Source organism: Panthera pardus, unplaced genomic scaffold (genome assembly GCF_024362965.1).
Source record: "Panthera pardus isolate Hobbes unplaced genomic scaffold, ASM2436296v1 HiC_scaffold_24, whole genome shotgun sequence".
NCBI lineage: Eukaryota > Metazoa > Chordata > Mammalia > Carnivora > Felidae > Panthera > Panthera pardus.
Window position 1 is genome coordinate 126,416,961 of NW_026526810.1, and position 14,606 is coordinate 126,431,566.

Sequence of the window (14,606 nt, forward strand, 5' to 3'; positions counted from 1 at the left end):
CATCCCAGATGCCCCGGGATACAGGACCCGGAGCCAGAGTCAGCCATTCACGCCATTTCTCGGGAACAGCGTGGATACTGAATTGCAAAGATGAAAAGTGTAGACACAGACAAGGGGATGGAAATAAGTCTGTGTTCTGCTGTCCCCACGCATGTCTCTGATGCTCGGGGAAGCACAGGGCAGATGGAAAGGTGTTTTCGAATACATCTCTGCCAATCATGGGGTCCGTCTCCCTTTTAAACGCCTCAGTACCCTCTCAGCCCCTGTACCGCCTTCCACAGAGTCTTCGGATGCCGACGCCAGCGCAGACCCATCGCAACCCCACCGGGCCCAGGGCCGTCCACGTCCTGAGGCCTCACCTCGCAGCGGTTGTCCAGCTTGGTCAGCGAGATGTCCATGTTCTGGTGCTGCTCCTTCAGCTCGTCAAACCGTGCCTGCCAGCGGTTCAGCTCCAGCTGTGAGTTGTTCAGGGAGGTTTTCAGCTCCTTGGTGTGGGCGTGCAGCTCCTCATACTCCCCCTTCAGCTGGTGGTGCAGGAAATTGACCCTGGGGGTGGAGAGCCACAGGCCAAGAGCTGAAGAGCTGTCCCTGCTGTGCAGCCTTACACAAGAGGATAGCCTCTCTGGGCCTCAGTTCTTTCACGTGTAAAATGAGAGGCTTGAACAAAATCAGCAGTCTTCAAACTGCGTCCCTTGGGGTTCTACAAGGATCCCCCTGGTGTCCTCACACTGGGCTGGGGGGACAGAGTGGGTAGGCTCAGACACCTGCTCCAACAGAGTATCACTGCTATGATGTCTTTTGCCTTTAAAGCCTTGGGATATCTGCATATGTACTTGGAAAAAAGGGTTCAGTAGTTAGCGTGTTTTGTTTTCTTTTGTTTTTTGGAAACACAGAACCAGAACATTTTTGCGTCTGGCTCTTCTTCCCAATTTCAAGCTCCTTTCTAACTTCAACTCCTGGGATAAATAAAATGAGATGCCAGGGTTTTACAGAAACCCACTAAAATTATCATCATCATGATAACTATTATCTAACTGGGATTTCTTGGGGGAAGATTTGGATCAGAAAGTTCCGGTCACTGGAGGCTCACGGATTTCATTTGGACACAGCTGTGTCTTATTTGGCCCCGCACCGTTCTTTTAAATGGATCAGTGTGCCTGATTTAGAAACATTTAGAAACCTGAAAGTCTCACGTCAATACTCCGATGTCCCGTTTCTCTTAAGAAAAAAGCATAAAACGGAAAGATGACCTGGTAGCGGTGAGCCCGCCTCGCGGCTGACAACCTTCAGCCGCTGTGTTCTTCTCCACGTCACTGTCCGGCCTATCGCCGACACTCCCTCACCCGCGAGCCTGGTCTCCCAGGGCACAGGACACACCGCAGTATGTGGTCCCGGTGCACATTCGTGCAAGGACATGGAGAGGAAGCAGCTTTATACGGTCATTGTGGTAAGACTGGATTCAAATCCTGATTCTGCCATTAAGTGATTTTGAAAAAATTTGCTCATCTCTGAGCCTGTTTCTTATCTGTTAAAAAAGTGGGGGGGGGGATAATAACAGTAGAGCTAACTCTCGTTATCTGAGGTAGTGATGCTCTGTGAGGTCCCCCAAGATCACTGAACTGGTGGATACTGAACCACTGCTCCTCGGGAAAATGCACAATACAGGTTCCTGCTCTGGTTACAACATTTTAGTCGACCGATCAAGACATTCCTTATTTTATAGGAGTCTCTGTTTAAAGACACCTCCCGGCCACAGCACCGTAGCTCCTGCCTAAATGGAGCTTATCTAATGTGTACTTTCCCTGTAAGGCCATCACAGCCTTGCACTTAGGAACATGAGACAACACTTCAGTACTCCACTTGGTGGGTATTTTAAATAGTAAAACTGCCACGAAATAAGACAAAAATATGAAAATCCCACGGGTCACAAAAAGGATGCTTATTCACAGTATGAGAACTGAAACAGGAAGGCAGAGCATCCTTGTATGTCCTCAGCTGGAAATGTGTGCGTCAGGTGACTCAGGTACTGGGCCACCCCGGGCATGTACATCAAAGTACCATGAGCATCGATTTGGGGGTGACGCATACATTTTAGGAAGGAGGTGAATTCACAACAGGAAACGTGTGAATACTAAGCATCAATGGTGTGTCCTTCATGAGATCGCCGTGTGGCCTACATCAGATGAGGGTCTGTGCCTGATGCAATGTGTCTCTCGAGTCCTTCCATCGCAGCAACAAGCTAGAGCCCCCTCTCAACTGTGCCACCCAGCTGTGAACAGGACAGGGTTTATAAAAATACAGGTCTGCGGGGCACCCAGGTGGTTCAGTCGGTTGAGCATCTGACTTCAGCTCAGGTCACGATTTTGCGGTTCATGAGTTCGAGCCTACACGTCAGGCTCTGTGCTGACAGCTCAGAGCCTGGAGCCTGCTTTGGATTCTGGGTCTCCCCCTCTCTCTGCCCCTCCCCAACTTGTGCATACTCTTTCAAAAAGTCAATAAAAAATTTTTTTAAGTAAAAATATAAAAAATACAGGACTGCCAGGGGACCCCCGCTGACCTCCTCTCGGCAGGGCTGAGTGCGTCTACGTGAAATCCCGGATGGCAGCCGCCCCACACGGAGCTCACCTGTCCAGCTCTCCCCGCAGCCGCTGGTTCTCACCCACGGCCATGGCGCCCGTCCTCTGCTCTTGCTGCAGTGCCTCCCTCTCGGTGTTCAGAACCTTCTCCCGCTCCTCCAGCTCCGCCTGACGCTTCAGCATGTCGTCGTGCCTGGCGGAGGGGAGCACACCCGCTGGGAGCTGGGCTGGGGCCTCCTTTCCCTCCAGGTACCCAACTCCCCAGAGGACTGTGAAGCTGCCCACAGAAGGCAGGGCCCCTCTGGAGGCTTTCTCTGGCGTCTTTGAGGGGGATGGGGCAGGAACAGGCAGGGTGAGATGCAGGGCAGCAGAAAAACAGAGAACGGTGGCCAGGAGAGGCGTCTGGGCCAGGGGGTCTCCTCCAGCCCCACACGTGTCCACAGTCCCTCAGATTCCCTGTCAAACCAGCCATTCCTCTCTGGCCACCTGGGCTGTGTTTCCTGCACTCTGAGCCCTTCCCTTCAGGAGTCATGGCTACATTACTAGGTGGTTCGCTAAGCACAAACACATCTACAAGAAACGACAAAATAAACAGCTGAATTCCACCACACTTAACTCTTAATCCCTCTTCACTGGGGCCTGGGTGAGCCCTCCGCCCTCCTCTCCTCCGGAATTGAGTCTCCTTGTTCTTTGCCTGGCCTTGCTGCTGGGACAGAGGCTTGCTTGATGGGGACCTACTGGCTGCCAGTGGCCAATTCACACACACACACACGCATGCGCGCACAGCCTTTTCTCAGGATCCCCAACCATAGCCCTCCCCCTCCCCTTAGACTTTTCTCTCCTTCTGCAGCCTCAGTCTCTGGGGGTTACTATGTAGTTGTCTCTGGAAACCAGCAGAGCACAGGAGGATGGACCCCTTGACAAGCCCAGGCTGTCTTTCCTACTTGCTGGAAACATCCGTGTTCAAAGACGACTCAGGATCTCCCCCAAATCCATGGCAACGACTAAGGCACCACCTTTCAATCGTCCCCATTTGGGCAAATCCCTCCTCTGCAGACCCTCTTCCTTGTCAGACCGTGTGACAGGGTGCCCAACCTGTCTTCACAGCTCCACGCCTGCGCCCTCAGGCCCCACAGCAACTACACTTATACCACCTGACTAGAGCCAGGACTAGTCGGGGATCAAAGTCAGAAACCTGCTTAGGCAGCCGTTCAATGACACACTTTTGTGGGGCCTTCTGCCACACTGTGGAGAAGCATAAAGCTGGGAGTGGAAGCTCTGTCTAGCTTCTCAGGTGGTGACATTTCTCAACCAGGCTAACAATTCTGAAAAAAGCCATCCAGGTTTGCAAATTAGGGCCACAGGCAGATATCAGGGCTCCCCAAAATGTGTTTCCCTGTGGTCATGTCTTGGAAAAGCCCACAGGGGTATCTGTAACCACTAGTAACCACCTAACTGCAGGACTGATGCCATGTGTCCTGCTCACCAGTGAATCCTGGGTACGAGGCATGGCACTTGGTAAATATCTATTAAAGAACGAAGAAATGAGCATCCAATTTAAAAAGTGCCATCATCCCTGTGTTCCAAGTACCTACACTCCCAAAGCCACAGCCCCACTGCAGACAGACCAAGGGGGCCTCCAGCCATCTGTCCAGCCAGTGAAAATTCAAGCGACACAGTAGTTCTGCCTGCTGTATTGACAAGGAGCCAGAGGGAAAACAACAGTGAACCCCCTCAAGGCCAGTCCAAACTCCACCTGCAAAAACCTTCACCCTCTAAACAGACACTAAGGATATCGTGAGACACGATTAGAACATAGAACAAGATGTTAATGACAAGACGCATAAGTGCCCGGTGAGCAGTGGGCAAGGTTCAGAGCTCTGTGAACACCTTTTGCTCCACTTCATTAGCCAACCGGGAGCATCCCTGGCAAGTCCAGACACAGCACCATGCACACAGTACACGCTCACCAAGTGCCACACGAACCTAGGAGGGGCTCAGGAGGAGAGGGGAGATGGAAATGCCCAGAGGCACAAGACGCTAATTTGGGCTGGAAGGCATAATGTCTTACTAGGAGCAGATGCTTCGACAGCTCCTGAAGAAAGGAGATGTGGGTGGAGAGAGCAGGTAGAGGACCCCAGAGAGAGGCAAAACAGAAGCAACGGGTGAGTGGATAAATGAATGTCATCACCTCTGTGCCCTCAGCATCATCAGATGCCCTTACCACTTTGCAGCTCCATGACTAAGACCAGTCAAAGGAGATGCTGTCAGCAAGGACACCTGACAAGCACAGGAAGTGGGTAATCAACTGCTCCCTCCTACACAGCTCCGTGGGCTTGAGTGCCCACCTCTCTGTAGAGACACAGCTCTCTCCTGGGTCAGAGTCAGGTGCACAGCACCCCTCCCACCAGACTCCGGGTCCTGCCCGGAAGCACTCAGGGATCTGCCGGGGGACAGGAGCTCGGGCAACGCTAGCTGAATGTACACGAAACCCAGGACGCTGCTTTGTGAAGAGTGCCAAGACCTGTAGGTTTCAGTGCATGTAAATTTTAGATTAAAAAAGGAAAGGAGGGCAGGCAGGGGAAGAGAGAGGTATGGCTGAGAGGTACACGGGGGTCTCATTATACTGTTCTATTTGCTTTCTATATATTCACAAGCTGCCAAAATCAAAGGCTGGAAAGAAAGCGTCCCAGACCTTGACAGGGAAAACGAGGCTGGGGAAGTCCATGGGAGCAGGTCAGTGTAAAAAACTGCGTGGCAGTTGTGGTGAATGGCCTCCTTTTTCCTGGTTTGGAGAGGAAGGGAGAGGTGGGGGAATCCTTAGGGAAGCAGGAACCCCAAGGCTGGGGATTCCCTGAGCTGGGAGTGGGCACGGCACCCCCTTCTCTACTCGGGGACCCTCCTGTCACCCGACCTCCAGCTGCACAAACTCATCCAACCGCTGGGTGGGACTTTCGATGGACTTCCCTCCGGGAAAGTCTGGGTGTCCCAGACAACGTGAAGCAACGGCCCGAGAGGAAACGCGGGGAAGGCTTGTGGGCAAGGACATGAGCCCGGAGGGGCAGGGGTGCCGCCAGAGGCCCGCACACACCTGTCCCGGAGCTCCTTGTGCTCCAGCTCCAGGTTCCGATGCAGCGTCTTCAGGCAGCTGTGCTGGCGGATGAGGGCCTCGTACTCCGTGGACTGCCGCTCGTGGAGCGCGGCCAGGTGCTCGTGGTCCTGCAGCAGCGCCTCGTAGGCCGCCGTCAGCTGCTCCTGCTGCTTCTGCAGGTTCTCATTCTCGCTCTCCTTGGCCGTCTGCTGGTTCTGGAGCAGCGTGTACTGCGCGGTGAGCGCGGCACTCTGGGAGCTCAGAGTGGAATTCTCCACCTGCCGGGAGGGAGAAGGCTCCGCCTGACCGCGGGCAGGCCCCAGGGAGCCACACGCTCCGTGTCCCCGCTCGCGGTGACCACGCCGTGAGGAGCCGGAGGCGGACACCCGGACAACAGGGACCCTCGGGGCAGCCAACACCCAGCCGCTGAGAACAGTTCTGTCTCAACTTGAGAAACTGCTCTGGAAAGAGGCAGCACCAGACTGTCAGACGGCTCTGGTCCTGCGCCCTCCCTACATGGGACCTTTCGGGGCCACTTATGTCCTTTCTCTGGAGAAGCTCCCGGGCACCCTCTTTGGCTACTTTCACACACCTGTTTCCTAGAACAAGTAGAAAACCAGTGACGTTGCAGAATACCCGGTCACCACCACCAGCCACCCTAACTGATGCTCCCAGAACCACCACCCCACAACATCCCAAACTATCAGAAAACTGAAGAGGCAGCACTGCCTGACTCATTCTGGGGCCACTTTTACTGACGTGAAACTCAGACGAAGACCTGGCGACAGCCACCACCACCAAAACCAACAACCAATATCAAATTTTGTTATTTTAATACAACAAATTCCAACATCTTTGCCTAATAGTTTCCTGTTTACTGTCCTGACCCATGTTCCGTGTTTTCAAACGCTTTTCTCAGAAACTGCATTAATGAACGATTAATTCATTTCCTCGCAATGTATTAACTGTAAATAAAAACCAACGTCCTCGAATATGCGGCATGGAATACCAGTTTCACTAGAAGCTCTCAAAAGCCTGGCAGCTACTTGATGCCCTATATGTCCCTCGTGGAGATTAAAAATTCACACTAGCTTAACAGAGACTCTGCCAGGTTTTATAGTAAATAAAATCGACTTGAGTCCAGAACCTCTTTCCCAAGTCATTCCTGGTCAAAGCTTATGGAAAAGACTTTGAGAAACAGGCAAGTCCGGGCAGAGCAAGTTTCCAGCCCTGCAGCCACAGGCTCAGTCACTGGAAACAAACCCGCACCACCTTCAAAGACCCCCAGGCCGGGCCCCGCTGTTTGCAATGAGCCAACGCAAAACAAATGTGCGGAGACTCTCCCGTGCTCGGAGGAGCCAGTGTGGCGGGCCGGTCTCTACGTGATGCCTGTGGCTGGGCCCTCACTCACCTGCAGCGTGGCCGTCTGGGTCTGCAGCGTGGTGTTGTGCTCCTGCAGGAAGGCGCTCTGTTTCTGCAGTGTCAGGATCTGACTGCTGAAGGCCACGTTCTGGGTCTCTAAGTGCTGCAGCTGTTCCTTGAGCAGCTGTTTCTCTGCCTGCAGAGCTGCGTTCTAGGGGATGAGGAAGCACGGGGCCCGTCAGACACCGGCTTGGGAAATGTAACCGGCCACAGGCACTGGGGTTGGAAGCAACACTCGAGAGTTGATGCTATGGTCACTAAAGCCAGAATCCAACAGGTGAGACAAGTAACGTTTCCCTCTTGCAAAAGACAATCAACAGAATTGGGGGAGAGGGGAGAGACCTACTTTTTTTTGGTATGTGCTTTCCAGACAGAAATGCATTCACCTAATGGCGATATGGCTTCAAACCTGAGCATCTGAGTGCAAGGCAAAGGCAAGCTGGGGTTAAAGCCGTGCAGTGTCTTCTCTCTGTAATGCTTCTGTTTTCTGCTGAACACCCCACAAGTGGCGTTCTGTGAGCTTCTCCCACAGGACAGGGAGTCAAAGCCTGTGGCCACACCTCACCCTACTCAAGAGCGACAACAGACAGAAGAAGGCGGTTCACGTCCCAGCAGACTGAGAAATACCATGTAAAATATGCCACCAACCGGGCCAGGACATATGGATTACAGTCCAGTGCTGTCCCTTACTAGCATGGGGCCTAGGGTCGAGTCTCTTAACCTGTCTCCACTTTCTCATCTGTCAAATGATGAAGATCATCACTACCCGCTTCACAAGGTTGTTGGGAGAGTCCGACAACATCGGGGGTTAGACACGCACCGGCAAACTTCTGTAAAGGGACGGACAGAATTCTGCAGTCTTCCAGGCACGTGGTCTCCACTGCAACCACTTACGTCTGCCACGAGGGTGGGAAGACCACACACAATATGTAACGAAGCAGATGTCCATGGGCTGGCAGGCCACGGTCTGTCAACCCCTAGGGGAACACTGTGGAAACAGGGCTGGTGTACAAGCCAAGGGCCAAGTCTGACGGGCAGGCAGACAGGGATTCACCATGGGAAAATGCGAACGCGCTCCTTTCCGCTAGAAAGGCTGACGAGATCTCAAATGACAAGTAGCTCATAGGACTTGCCAGGACAACTCAAGAAGTATTCAGCTGGATCTGGGTAAATCTCAACAGATTCTGACGTCTCGTGTCCTTTATGGTAATGGCGGCCTATCACTGGGACAATCAACAGAGTGCACTGCGCGCGCGCGCTCGCGCTCTCTCTCTCTCTCTCTCTCTCTCTCAACGACCGCAGCAGGGCCAGCCCACTCACATTCCGTTCCAGCTCGATGGCCCGGTCCTTCACTCGGAGCAGCTCCATGGTGGCTTCCTTGTGGCTGGGTCCCCAGGGCTCCTTCCCCTGGAGACCGGTGACCAGAGAGTCCACAGGGTGTTTGAAAGAGTTCTCCAAGTGCTTCCCTTCCTGCTGGTTCTGCCTGAGGACCTCACACTCGGTCTTCAACTGTGGGGTGGGAGCAGGAAAAGCAGACTTGGGGCAGGAAAAGGCTGGCTCAGAGCTCCGAGTTCGTGGCTAGAGGAGAGCCCCATAGCAAACCCAACCCCTCACCTGGCACCAGTGATAAGCCAGACACCGTCCTTCTGCTCTGCAGGGAACGTACATAACCCACCCTGTGCTCCCCCTCCTTCCAGACATCTGCCTCGGTCTCAACTTCAACCACATGACCTTGGCAAGTCTTCTCGCTTTCCCGAGCTTCAGCTGTCCACTCCATCAAATGGAGATGAGCCTGGGGGACGTGGACCGGGTGATGTTACAAAGCCCCTTCCAGCTCTAGAACCACTTTGTTCTAGATTCCTTGTTCAATCACGCAGCCAAGAAATGTGCCAAGGCTTCAAAAAGCAGAAGGGGCGGGGGTTTGGGGGAGCGCCCGGGTGGCTCAGCTGGTTAAGCGTCCAACTTCAGCTCAGGCCATGATCTGTTCTGGAGTCTGAGCTCCGCATCGGGCTCACTGTTGTCAGTGCAGAGCCCACTTCGGATCCTGTGTCTCCCTTTCTCTCTTCCCCCTCCCCTACTCCTGCTCTCTCTCAAAAATAAATAACCATTAAAAAAAAAAAGCCTTTGCTTAAAAGAAGCAAAGGAGAGCTGGAAGAGCACATACCACCAGGAGTGGACATCCTGATGAAGCACCTGTGCACCCACGCCCACCTGTCCCGTGTGAGGGTGCCCAAGAGACTCGAGGCCTCTGTCTGGTCTCGATGCTCATAATCTCACACTGGTCCTCATCGGTGTTCCCGATCTTGCCTAGCAGACTCAGTGCTGCTCTGAATGTGGCCTCGTCTCCTCCCAGGCATCTGATCCTGTCCAGCCCCAATGCACAGGATTGTGATGGTAGCTCCCCCGCTCAGAACCCTGTATCTCAGTACATCTGCTCCGAGAAATGGACATCCAGGCCGGCCCTCTGCTACCCCCAGGTGAGGGGCTGGAAAAGGTGGGGCAGGGGCCTCATGACTGGGACTTACAGTGTGGCACCGAAGGGGGCCAGATCTTACCACCTGGAGCTCGTTCTGCAACTGGTGGTTCAGGCTGGCCTTCTCTTCCATCTGAGCTTCTAAAAACACAATCTTTTCTTCTTTCAGGGCTAATGTTGTTTTTAATGAGTCATTTCTGTCCTCCAGAATCTTGAACTTTCTGAAAAATACAAAGACACAACTGTACCTATCTGCCTCTTCCACCCACAAGCCTCCCAGCTACCAACACCTATCTCCTCCATTAAGCTCGTTTTCCCTATTATTCTGCAGCATTTGGCCCCGAAGAACTGTAGGAGCCAAAAGCCATCACCCAGAGCCCTCCCCGGGGCTCCCTGCACACACCTGTGACACCCTCCAATGAGACATCACTGCTGTAGTCTTACAGGCATAGTCTTAGAGGAAGGTATCATCAAGGCCATTTTACAGATGGGGAAACTTAGTCTCAGAAAGGTTAAGTAAGCACAGGGCACCTGGGTGGCTCAATCGGTTAAGTATCTGACTCTTGATTTCAGCTCAGGTCATGATCTCACGCTTTGTGAGACTGAGTTCTATGTTGGGCTTTGTGCTGACAAGCAAGGAGCCTGTTTGGGATTCTCTCTCTCCTCTCTCTCCCTGCCCCTCCCTGACTCATTTCTCTTTCAAAAATAAACATTAAGGAGGAAAGGAAAGGGGAAAGGGGAAAGGGGAAAGGGGAAAGGGGAAAGGGGAAAGGGGAAAGGGGAAAGGGGAAAGGGGAAAGGGGAAAGGGGAAAGGGGAAAGGGGAAAGGAAAGGAAAGGAAAGGAAAGGAAAGGAAAGGAAAGATTAGGCCATTTGCCCAAGACTACAATGCTAGCTAGGTAAGTGGTAGCCTTTTCACCACACCGACAGCGTGTCACACGTTATCCGTCCTGTGGATCTTGTCAGTTACAAGTCCAGGAAAAATCCATGATACTGGATTTCTTTGAACAATGAGACGGTTACAGAAAGAACCGCAGGCAAAGACTACGACGGTTAAATGTTTAAAAATTAAAGGGCTGGGACCAGGAAAAGAGGAATGAATAGGTGGAACACAGGGCAGAGAAACTGTAGGACACTTGGCAGATGCAGGTTAGTTACACAAGGGTTGAAACCATGAAATGTGCACCATCCAGAGCGGCCTCCAATGTAAACTGTGGACCTTCGGGTGATGATGGTCAGTGGAGGCACATCAAGTGTAACACATGCACCACCCTGGTGGGGATACGGATTACAGGGAGGTGATGCCGGGCGGGGGTTGAGGCGGGGTGGCACTGGGCATTCAGGAAATCTCTGTCCCTTCCCTTTAACTGGCTTTGAGCTTAAAGCTGCTCTAAAAAGTGTATTTAAAAAAAATTGAGAAGCCTTTCCACTGGACAAGAGAGTCTCCTTTCACCCCTCCCTGCAAACCTCCAGGGAGATGATCTGCAAAGGACACAAGCCCCTCATAAAGACCACAAGACAACAAGCCCCCGAGGTAGGTAGAGTGAACAGAGCTCTGGAGCTGGGAGCGTGCGGCGTGCAGCCCCGGGTAAAAGCCCACAGACCGCGGCAGGGAGGTCCTCACGTGTCGCCATGGCTGCTCTCGTCCTGTAGCAGCAGCTCCTTGTGGAGGCCGACCTTCTCCAGCCCCTGGCTCAGTTTGTCCAGCTCACTGGTCAGCTGCTGGCTCTTGAGCTTCTCCAGCACCAGGTCCTGCCAGGACAGGGAGAGGATGCGCATGGGACGGGAGCCCAGCACGGAGGGCCTGGCACAGGCCCCTTCTCAAGGCCGAGGAGCCATCTTCCCCGAGTCATGGCTGACTCAGGTGTCCTGAGGGCTGAGCAGACCAGTTCCACGGGACAAGTGAACCCCCAGGGACATCTTCCAAAGGGAAGGGACAGACGCGCTTTCCCCAGCCTCCCAGCCTCCATGGTGATACGGGAAGGACGTGTGTTTGTGCAACGCCATTTATGTTGACCTTTGAGTAGGAGCTTTGAATTCTAACACGATTACCTTTTTCGTGAAGTAATGGAATTAAATGCTCCTTGCGGAGAATTTGGAACAGAAAAAAGGACAAAAGAGATAAAGATTTTACTAAAAACTCTGGTTGTGGTTTATTCTGCAAAAGCAGTTGCTCTCATTTAGGTGCGTTTACTTACTGTATGTAGGGTCCCCCTTCTTACTCCCACCCATCTTCGAAGCTCTCCAGGCAGGTACTGCTCTCTGCCCAGTGCCCCAGCTACTTGGCATGCAAGCTGACCCCCCACCAAATCCTCAGGCCTTTGATGCCGTGTGACAGCGTGGCGCTCGCCCAACACTCCATCAGCTCACCCCAAATGTCCCAGCTACCCGGTAGTTTCTGGCCAGTGAGTGGTGGGGTGGACATGCTGTGGGTCACCTCCTGGCTGCAGCACAGCAGAGCCGGTGTGTGACCTTCCCAGCTGCCTTTGTCCTGCCTCAGCAACTGCCCAAGCCCCGTGCTGAGAAGGCGGAGCCATAAATCAAAGCAGCCTGGACTGCTGAGTCACAGCACAGATGACAGGCTCCTGGGGAGTCACCTGGACTCTCGCGAATGAGAAGTCAGTCCCTGGCGTGATGAGCCGCTATGACTCCGGGCTTGAGTGTGACCATGGCAGAACTTATCTTCTGCTTCCAGAGACAGGGACTAGGGGTCACATTAGTGAACTCTCTCTCCCATAGCCTTACGATCTTCCCGCACATGAACATGGAGACATCCCTGTGTTCACCAAATCTATTTCCTTTTCTCCCCTGGCCACACCGCTGAAACACGTTCCCCAGCCTCGCCTGCAGCTAGGTGCAGCCATGTGACCACGTTCTGCACAGTGGGAGTGCAATCTTTCTTACCCACTGTCTTCCTCATTACTGCCACAGCCAGAAGAGGACTCCACTGCGGATGGCCGAGCCACAGGATGGGAGAAACCAGGTGCCCAAGTCACTGAATTTAAGGCTGTCCATGAACAACCACACTCAACTCCTACCTACGCTGAGACTCAACTTCTGTGCCGGGCCATTCAGATGCTGAAGTCATTTACTAAAGCAGTTTATTCCCCCTCAAACACTGAAGGAACCCCCAGAGGGCCCATGCAATAAATACTGGGGAAACAGTAGGATGCCAACTTAGCAAGAAACTTAAGATGTTCATACCCCTAGAAAACTTAGCAAGAAACTTTAAGATGTTCATACCCCTAGAACCCCTACTTTTGCTTCTAGGAATATAGCCTGAGAAAACAGATATATGTATGCAAGTGTCCAGTGATATCTAAAATAATGAAAAGAATTGGAAAACCACCTAAACGTCCAAAAACTAATTGCAGTAAATCTACAGCATTAAAACCCTGTAGCCATTAGAAATCCATGGCTTCAATCTTACTTACTGTAATGAGAAAAGAAAGGCAGAGTAAGTAAACAACAGAAGAGCTTAGGATGCAGGGACGCACGATGTCAAGCGTGTGTATGTACAAATGCACATGGGGAATGACGGGATAAAATCGGCCAGACTATGAGCAGTGGTCATCTCTGGGCATCTCTGGGCAGGGAGATTAGAACCAGTGCTTTCCCTTTGTTCTTCGCACCGGCAGACCTTATTCTGTTCAGAATCAGGGCGGACACACACACACACAGTCTCACATCTGCTCGGGAGGCACGCACCCCCCACCCCCTCACCACGGGGGAGGGGCCTGCCGGTGCCAGCTCACCTCTCTCAGGGTGGTCAGCGTCCTCGTATGCATGGTGACTTGCTTGGTGAGGTCCCTGTTGTCCCTCTCCAGTTCCTTCAGCTTGCTGGCTGCGTCCCTGCAGCGGGCCAGCTCCTTGTCCAGGGCGCGGCTCTCCCTCTCGGCGGCAGACAGCTTCGCGGTGCTGTCGTCTAAGACCGCCTCCTTGAGCTCCACCTGCTGCCACAGCCGCTTTGCCTCCTTCTCCAGCAGCTTCTTGTCTTTCTCCAGCTGGGCCACCTCCTGCTCCAGGGCCTTCCTGTCCTTCTCAGCCCTCTCCAGCTGCTTGTGGGAGAGCCGAAGGGCCTCCAGGTCGCGCCGCAGGACCTGGTTTTCGGCCTCCAGCTCGCCGAGCTCTTGCTCCAGGGCCTGGGACTTCTGGCTGCTGCTCTCCAGGGTCTGCTGCAGCCGCAGGTTCTCGGCGCTCACGCCCTGGTAGCTGAGCTCCAGGCGCTCGGACTTCTTGCTCAGGGGCCTTCAGCAGCTCCACGTTCTTCCTCAGCTCCTCCTTCTCCCGCTCGAGCTCCTGGTTCTCCCTCTCGATCTGAGCCATCTTGGCACTGGTGAAGCGCATGGTCTCCACCATCCTGCGCAGCTCCAGGTTCTCCTCGTCCAGCTGCTTGTTGTCCCGCTCCAGACCCTCGAGCTGCAGGGACACGTTCTGCAGGGTGTCCAGCGACTTCCTGAGCTTCCGGTTCTCCAGAGCCAGGCCCCGACTCTCGCGCTCCAGGGCGTCCACCTTCTCGGTGGCGGTCTTCAGGGAGGCCACCTTCTTGGCCAGCTTCTCGTTGTCCTTCTCCAGCCGGTGCAGCTCCTTCTCCAGCTCCTCCACCCGCTCCACCTTCTCCTTCGCCTGCTCGAAGTCCTTGTGCAGCTGCTGCTTCTCGAATTCCAGCTTGCTGAGTCTGCTGCTGGTCTCCGTCACCGTCTGGTGGAGGGCTTTGTTCTCCTTCTCGATGTCCTTCACCCCGGGCCTCGCTGCTCACCTGCGACCTCTCCCGCAGCGTCCACACTGCCTGGTTGAGATGATCCTTTTCTTGCTCGAGATCCTTGATCTGCGGAGAAATATAACGCGAATGACACAGGAGGTGGCTGTTGCATGGATAAATTTCAGTGACCTGGGTCCAAACTAGGAGAATAAATTGTAGGCCCCTGAAGGACCACCCAGAGCCATCCCATTGCTTCCCAGGCCAAGGTCAAGGGCAGTCATTACTCAGTTCAAGACAAACACATCCACAGCAGTCACAGCGATTCACAAATGTAAACCACTT

At 53.5% G+C, this 14,606-nt stretch overlaps 1 protein-coding gene across 1 annotated transcript in view; it reads right to left on the bottom strand.

Moving 5' to 3' along the window:
• Positions 1-14,606, bottom strand: part of CCDC88C (coiled-coil domain containing 88C) — a 128,369-nt gene that overhangs the window by 22,464 nt on the left and 91,299 nt on the right. The window contains 10 exon segments of the mRNA XM_053889704.1: positions 360-546; positions 2,626-2,769; positions 5,668-5,945; positions 7,079-7,240; positions 8,410-8,598; positions 9,645-9,783; positions 11,187-11,314; positions 13,318-13,806; positions 13,808-14,302; positions 14,304-14,390. Of these exon segments, the coding sequence (XP_053745679.1) occupies positions 360-546; positions 2,626-2,769; positions 5,668-5,945; positions 7,079-7,240; positions 8,410-8,598; positions 9,645-9,783; positions 11,187-11,314; positions 13,318-13,806; positions 13,808-14,302; positions 14,304-14,390 (2,298 nt within the window).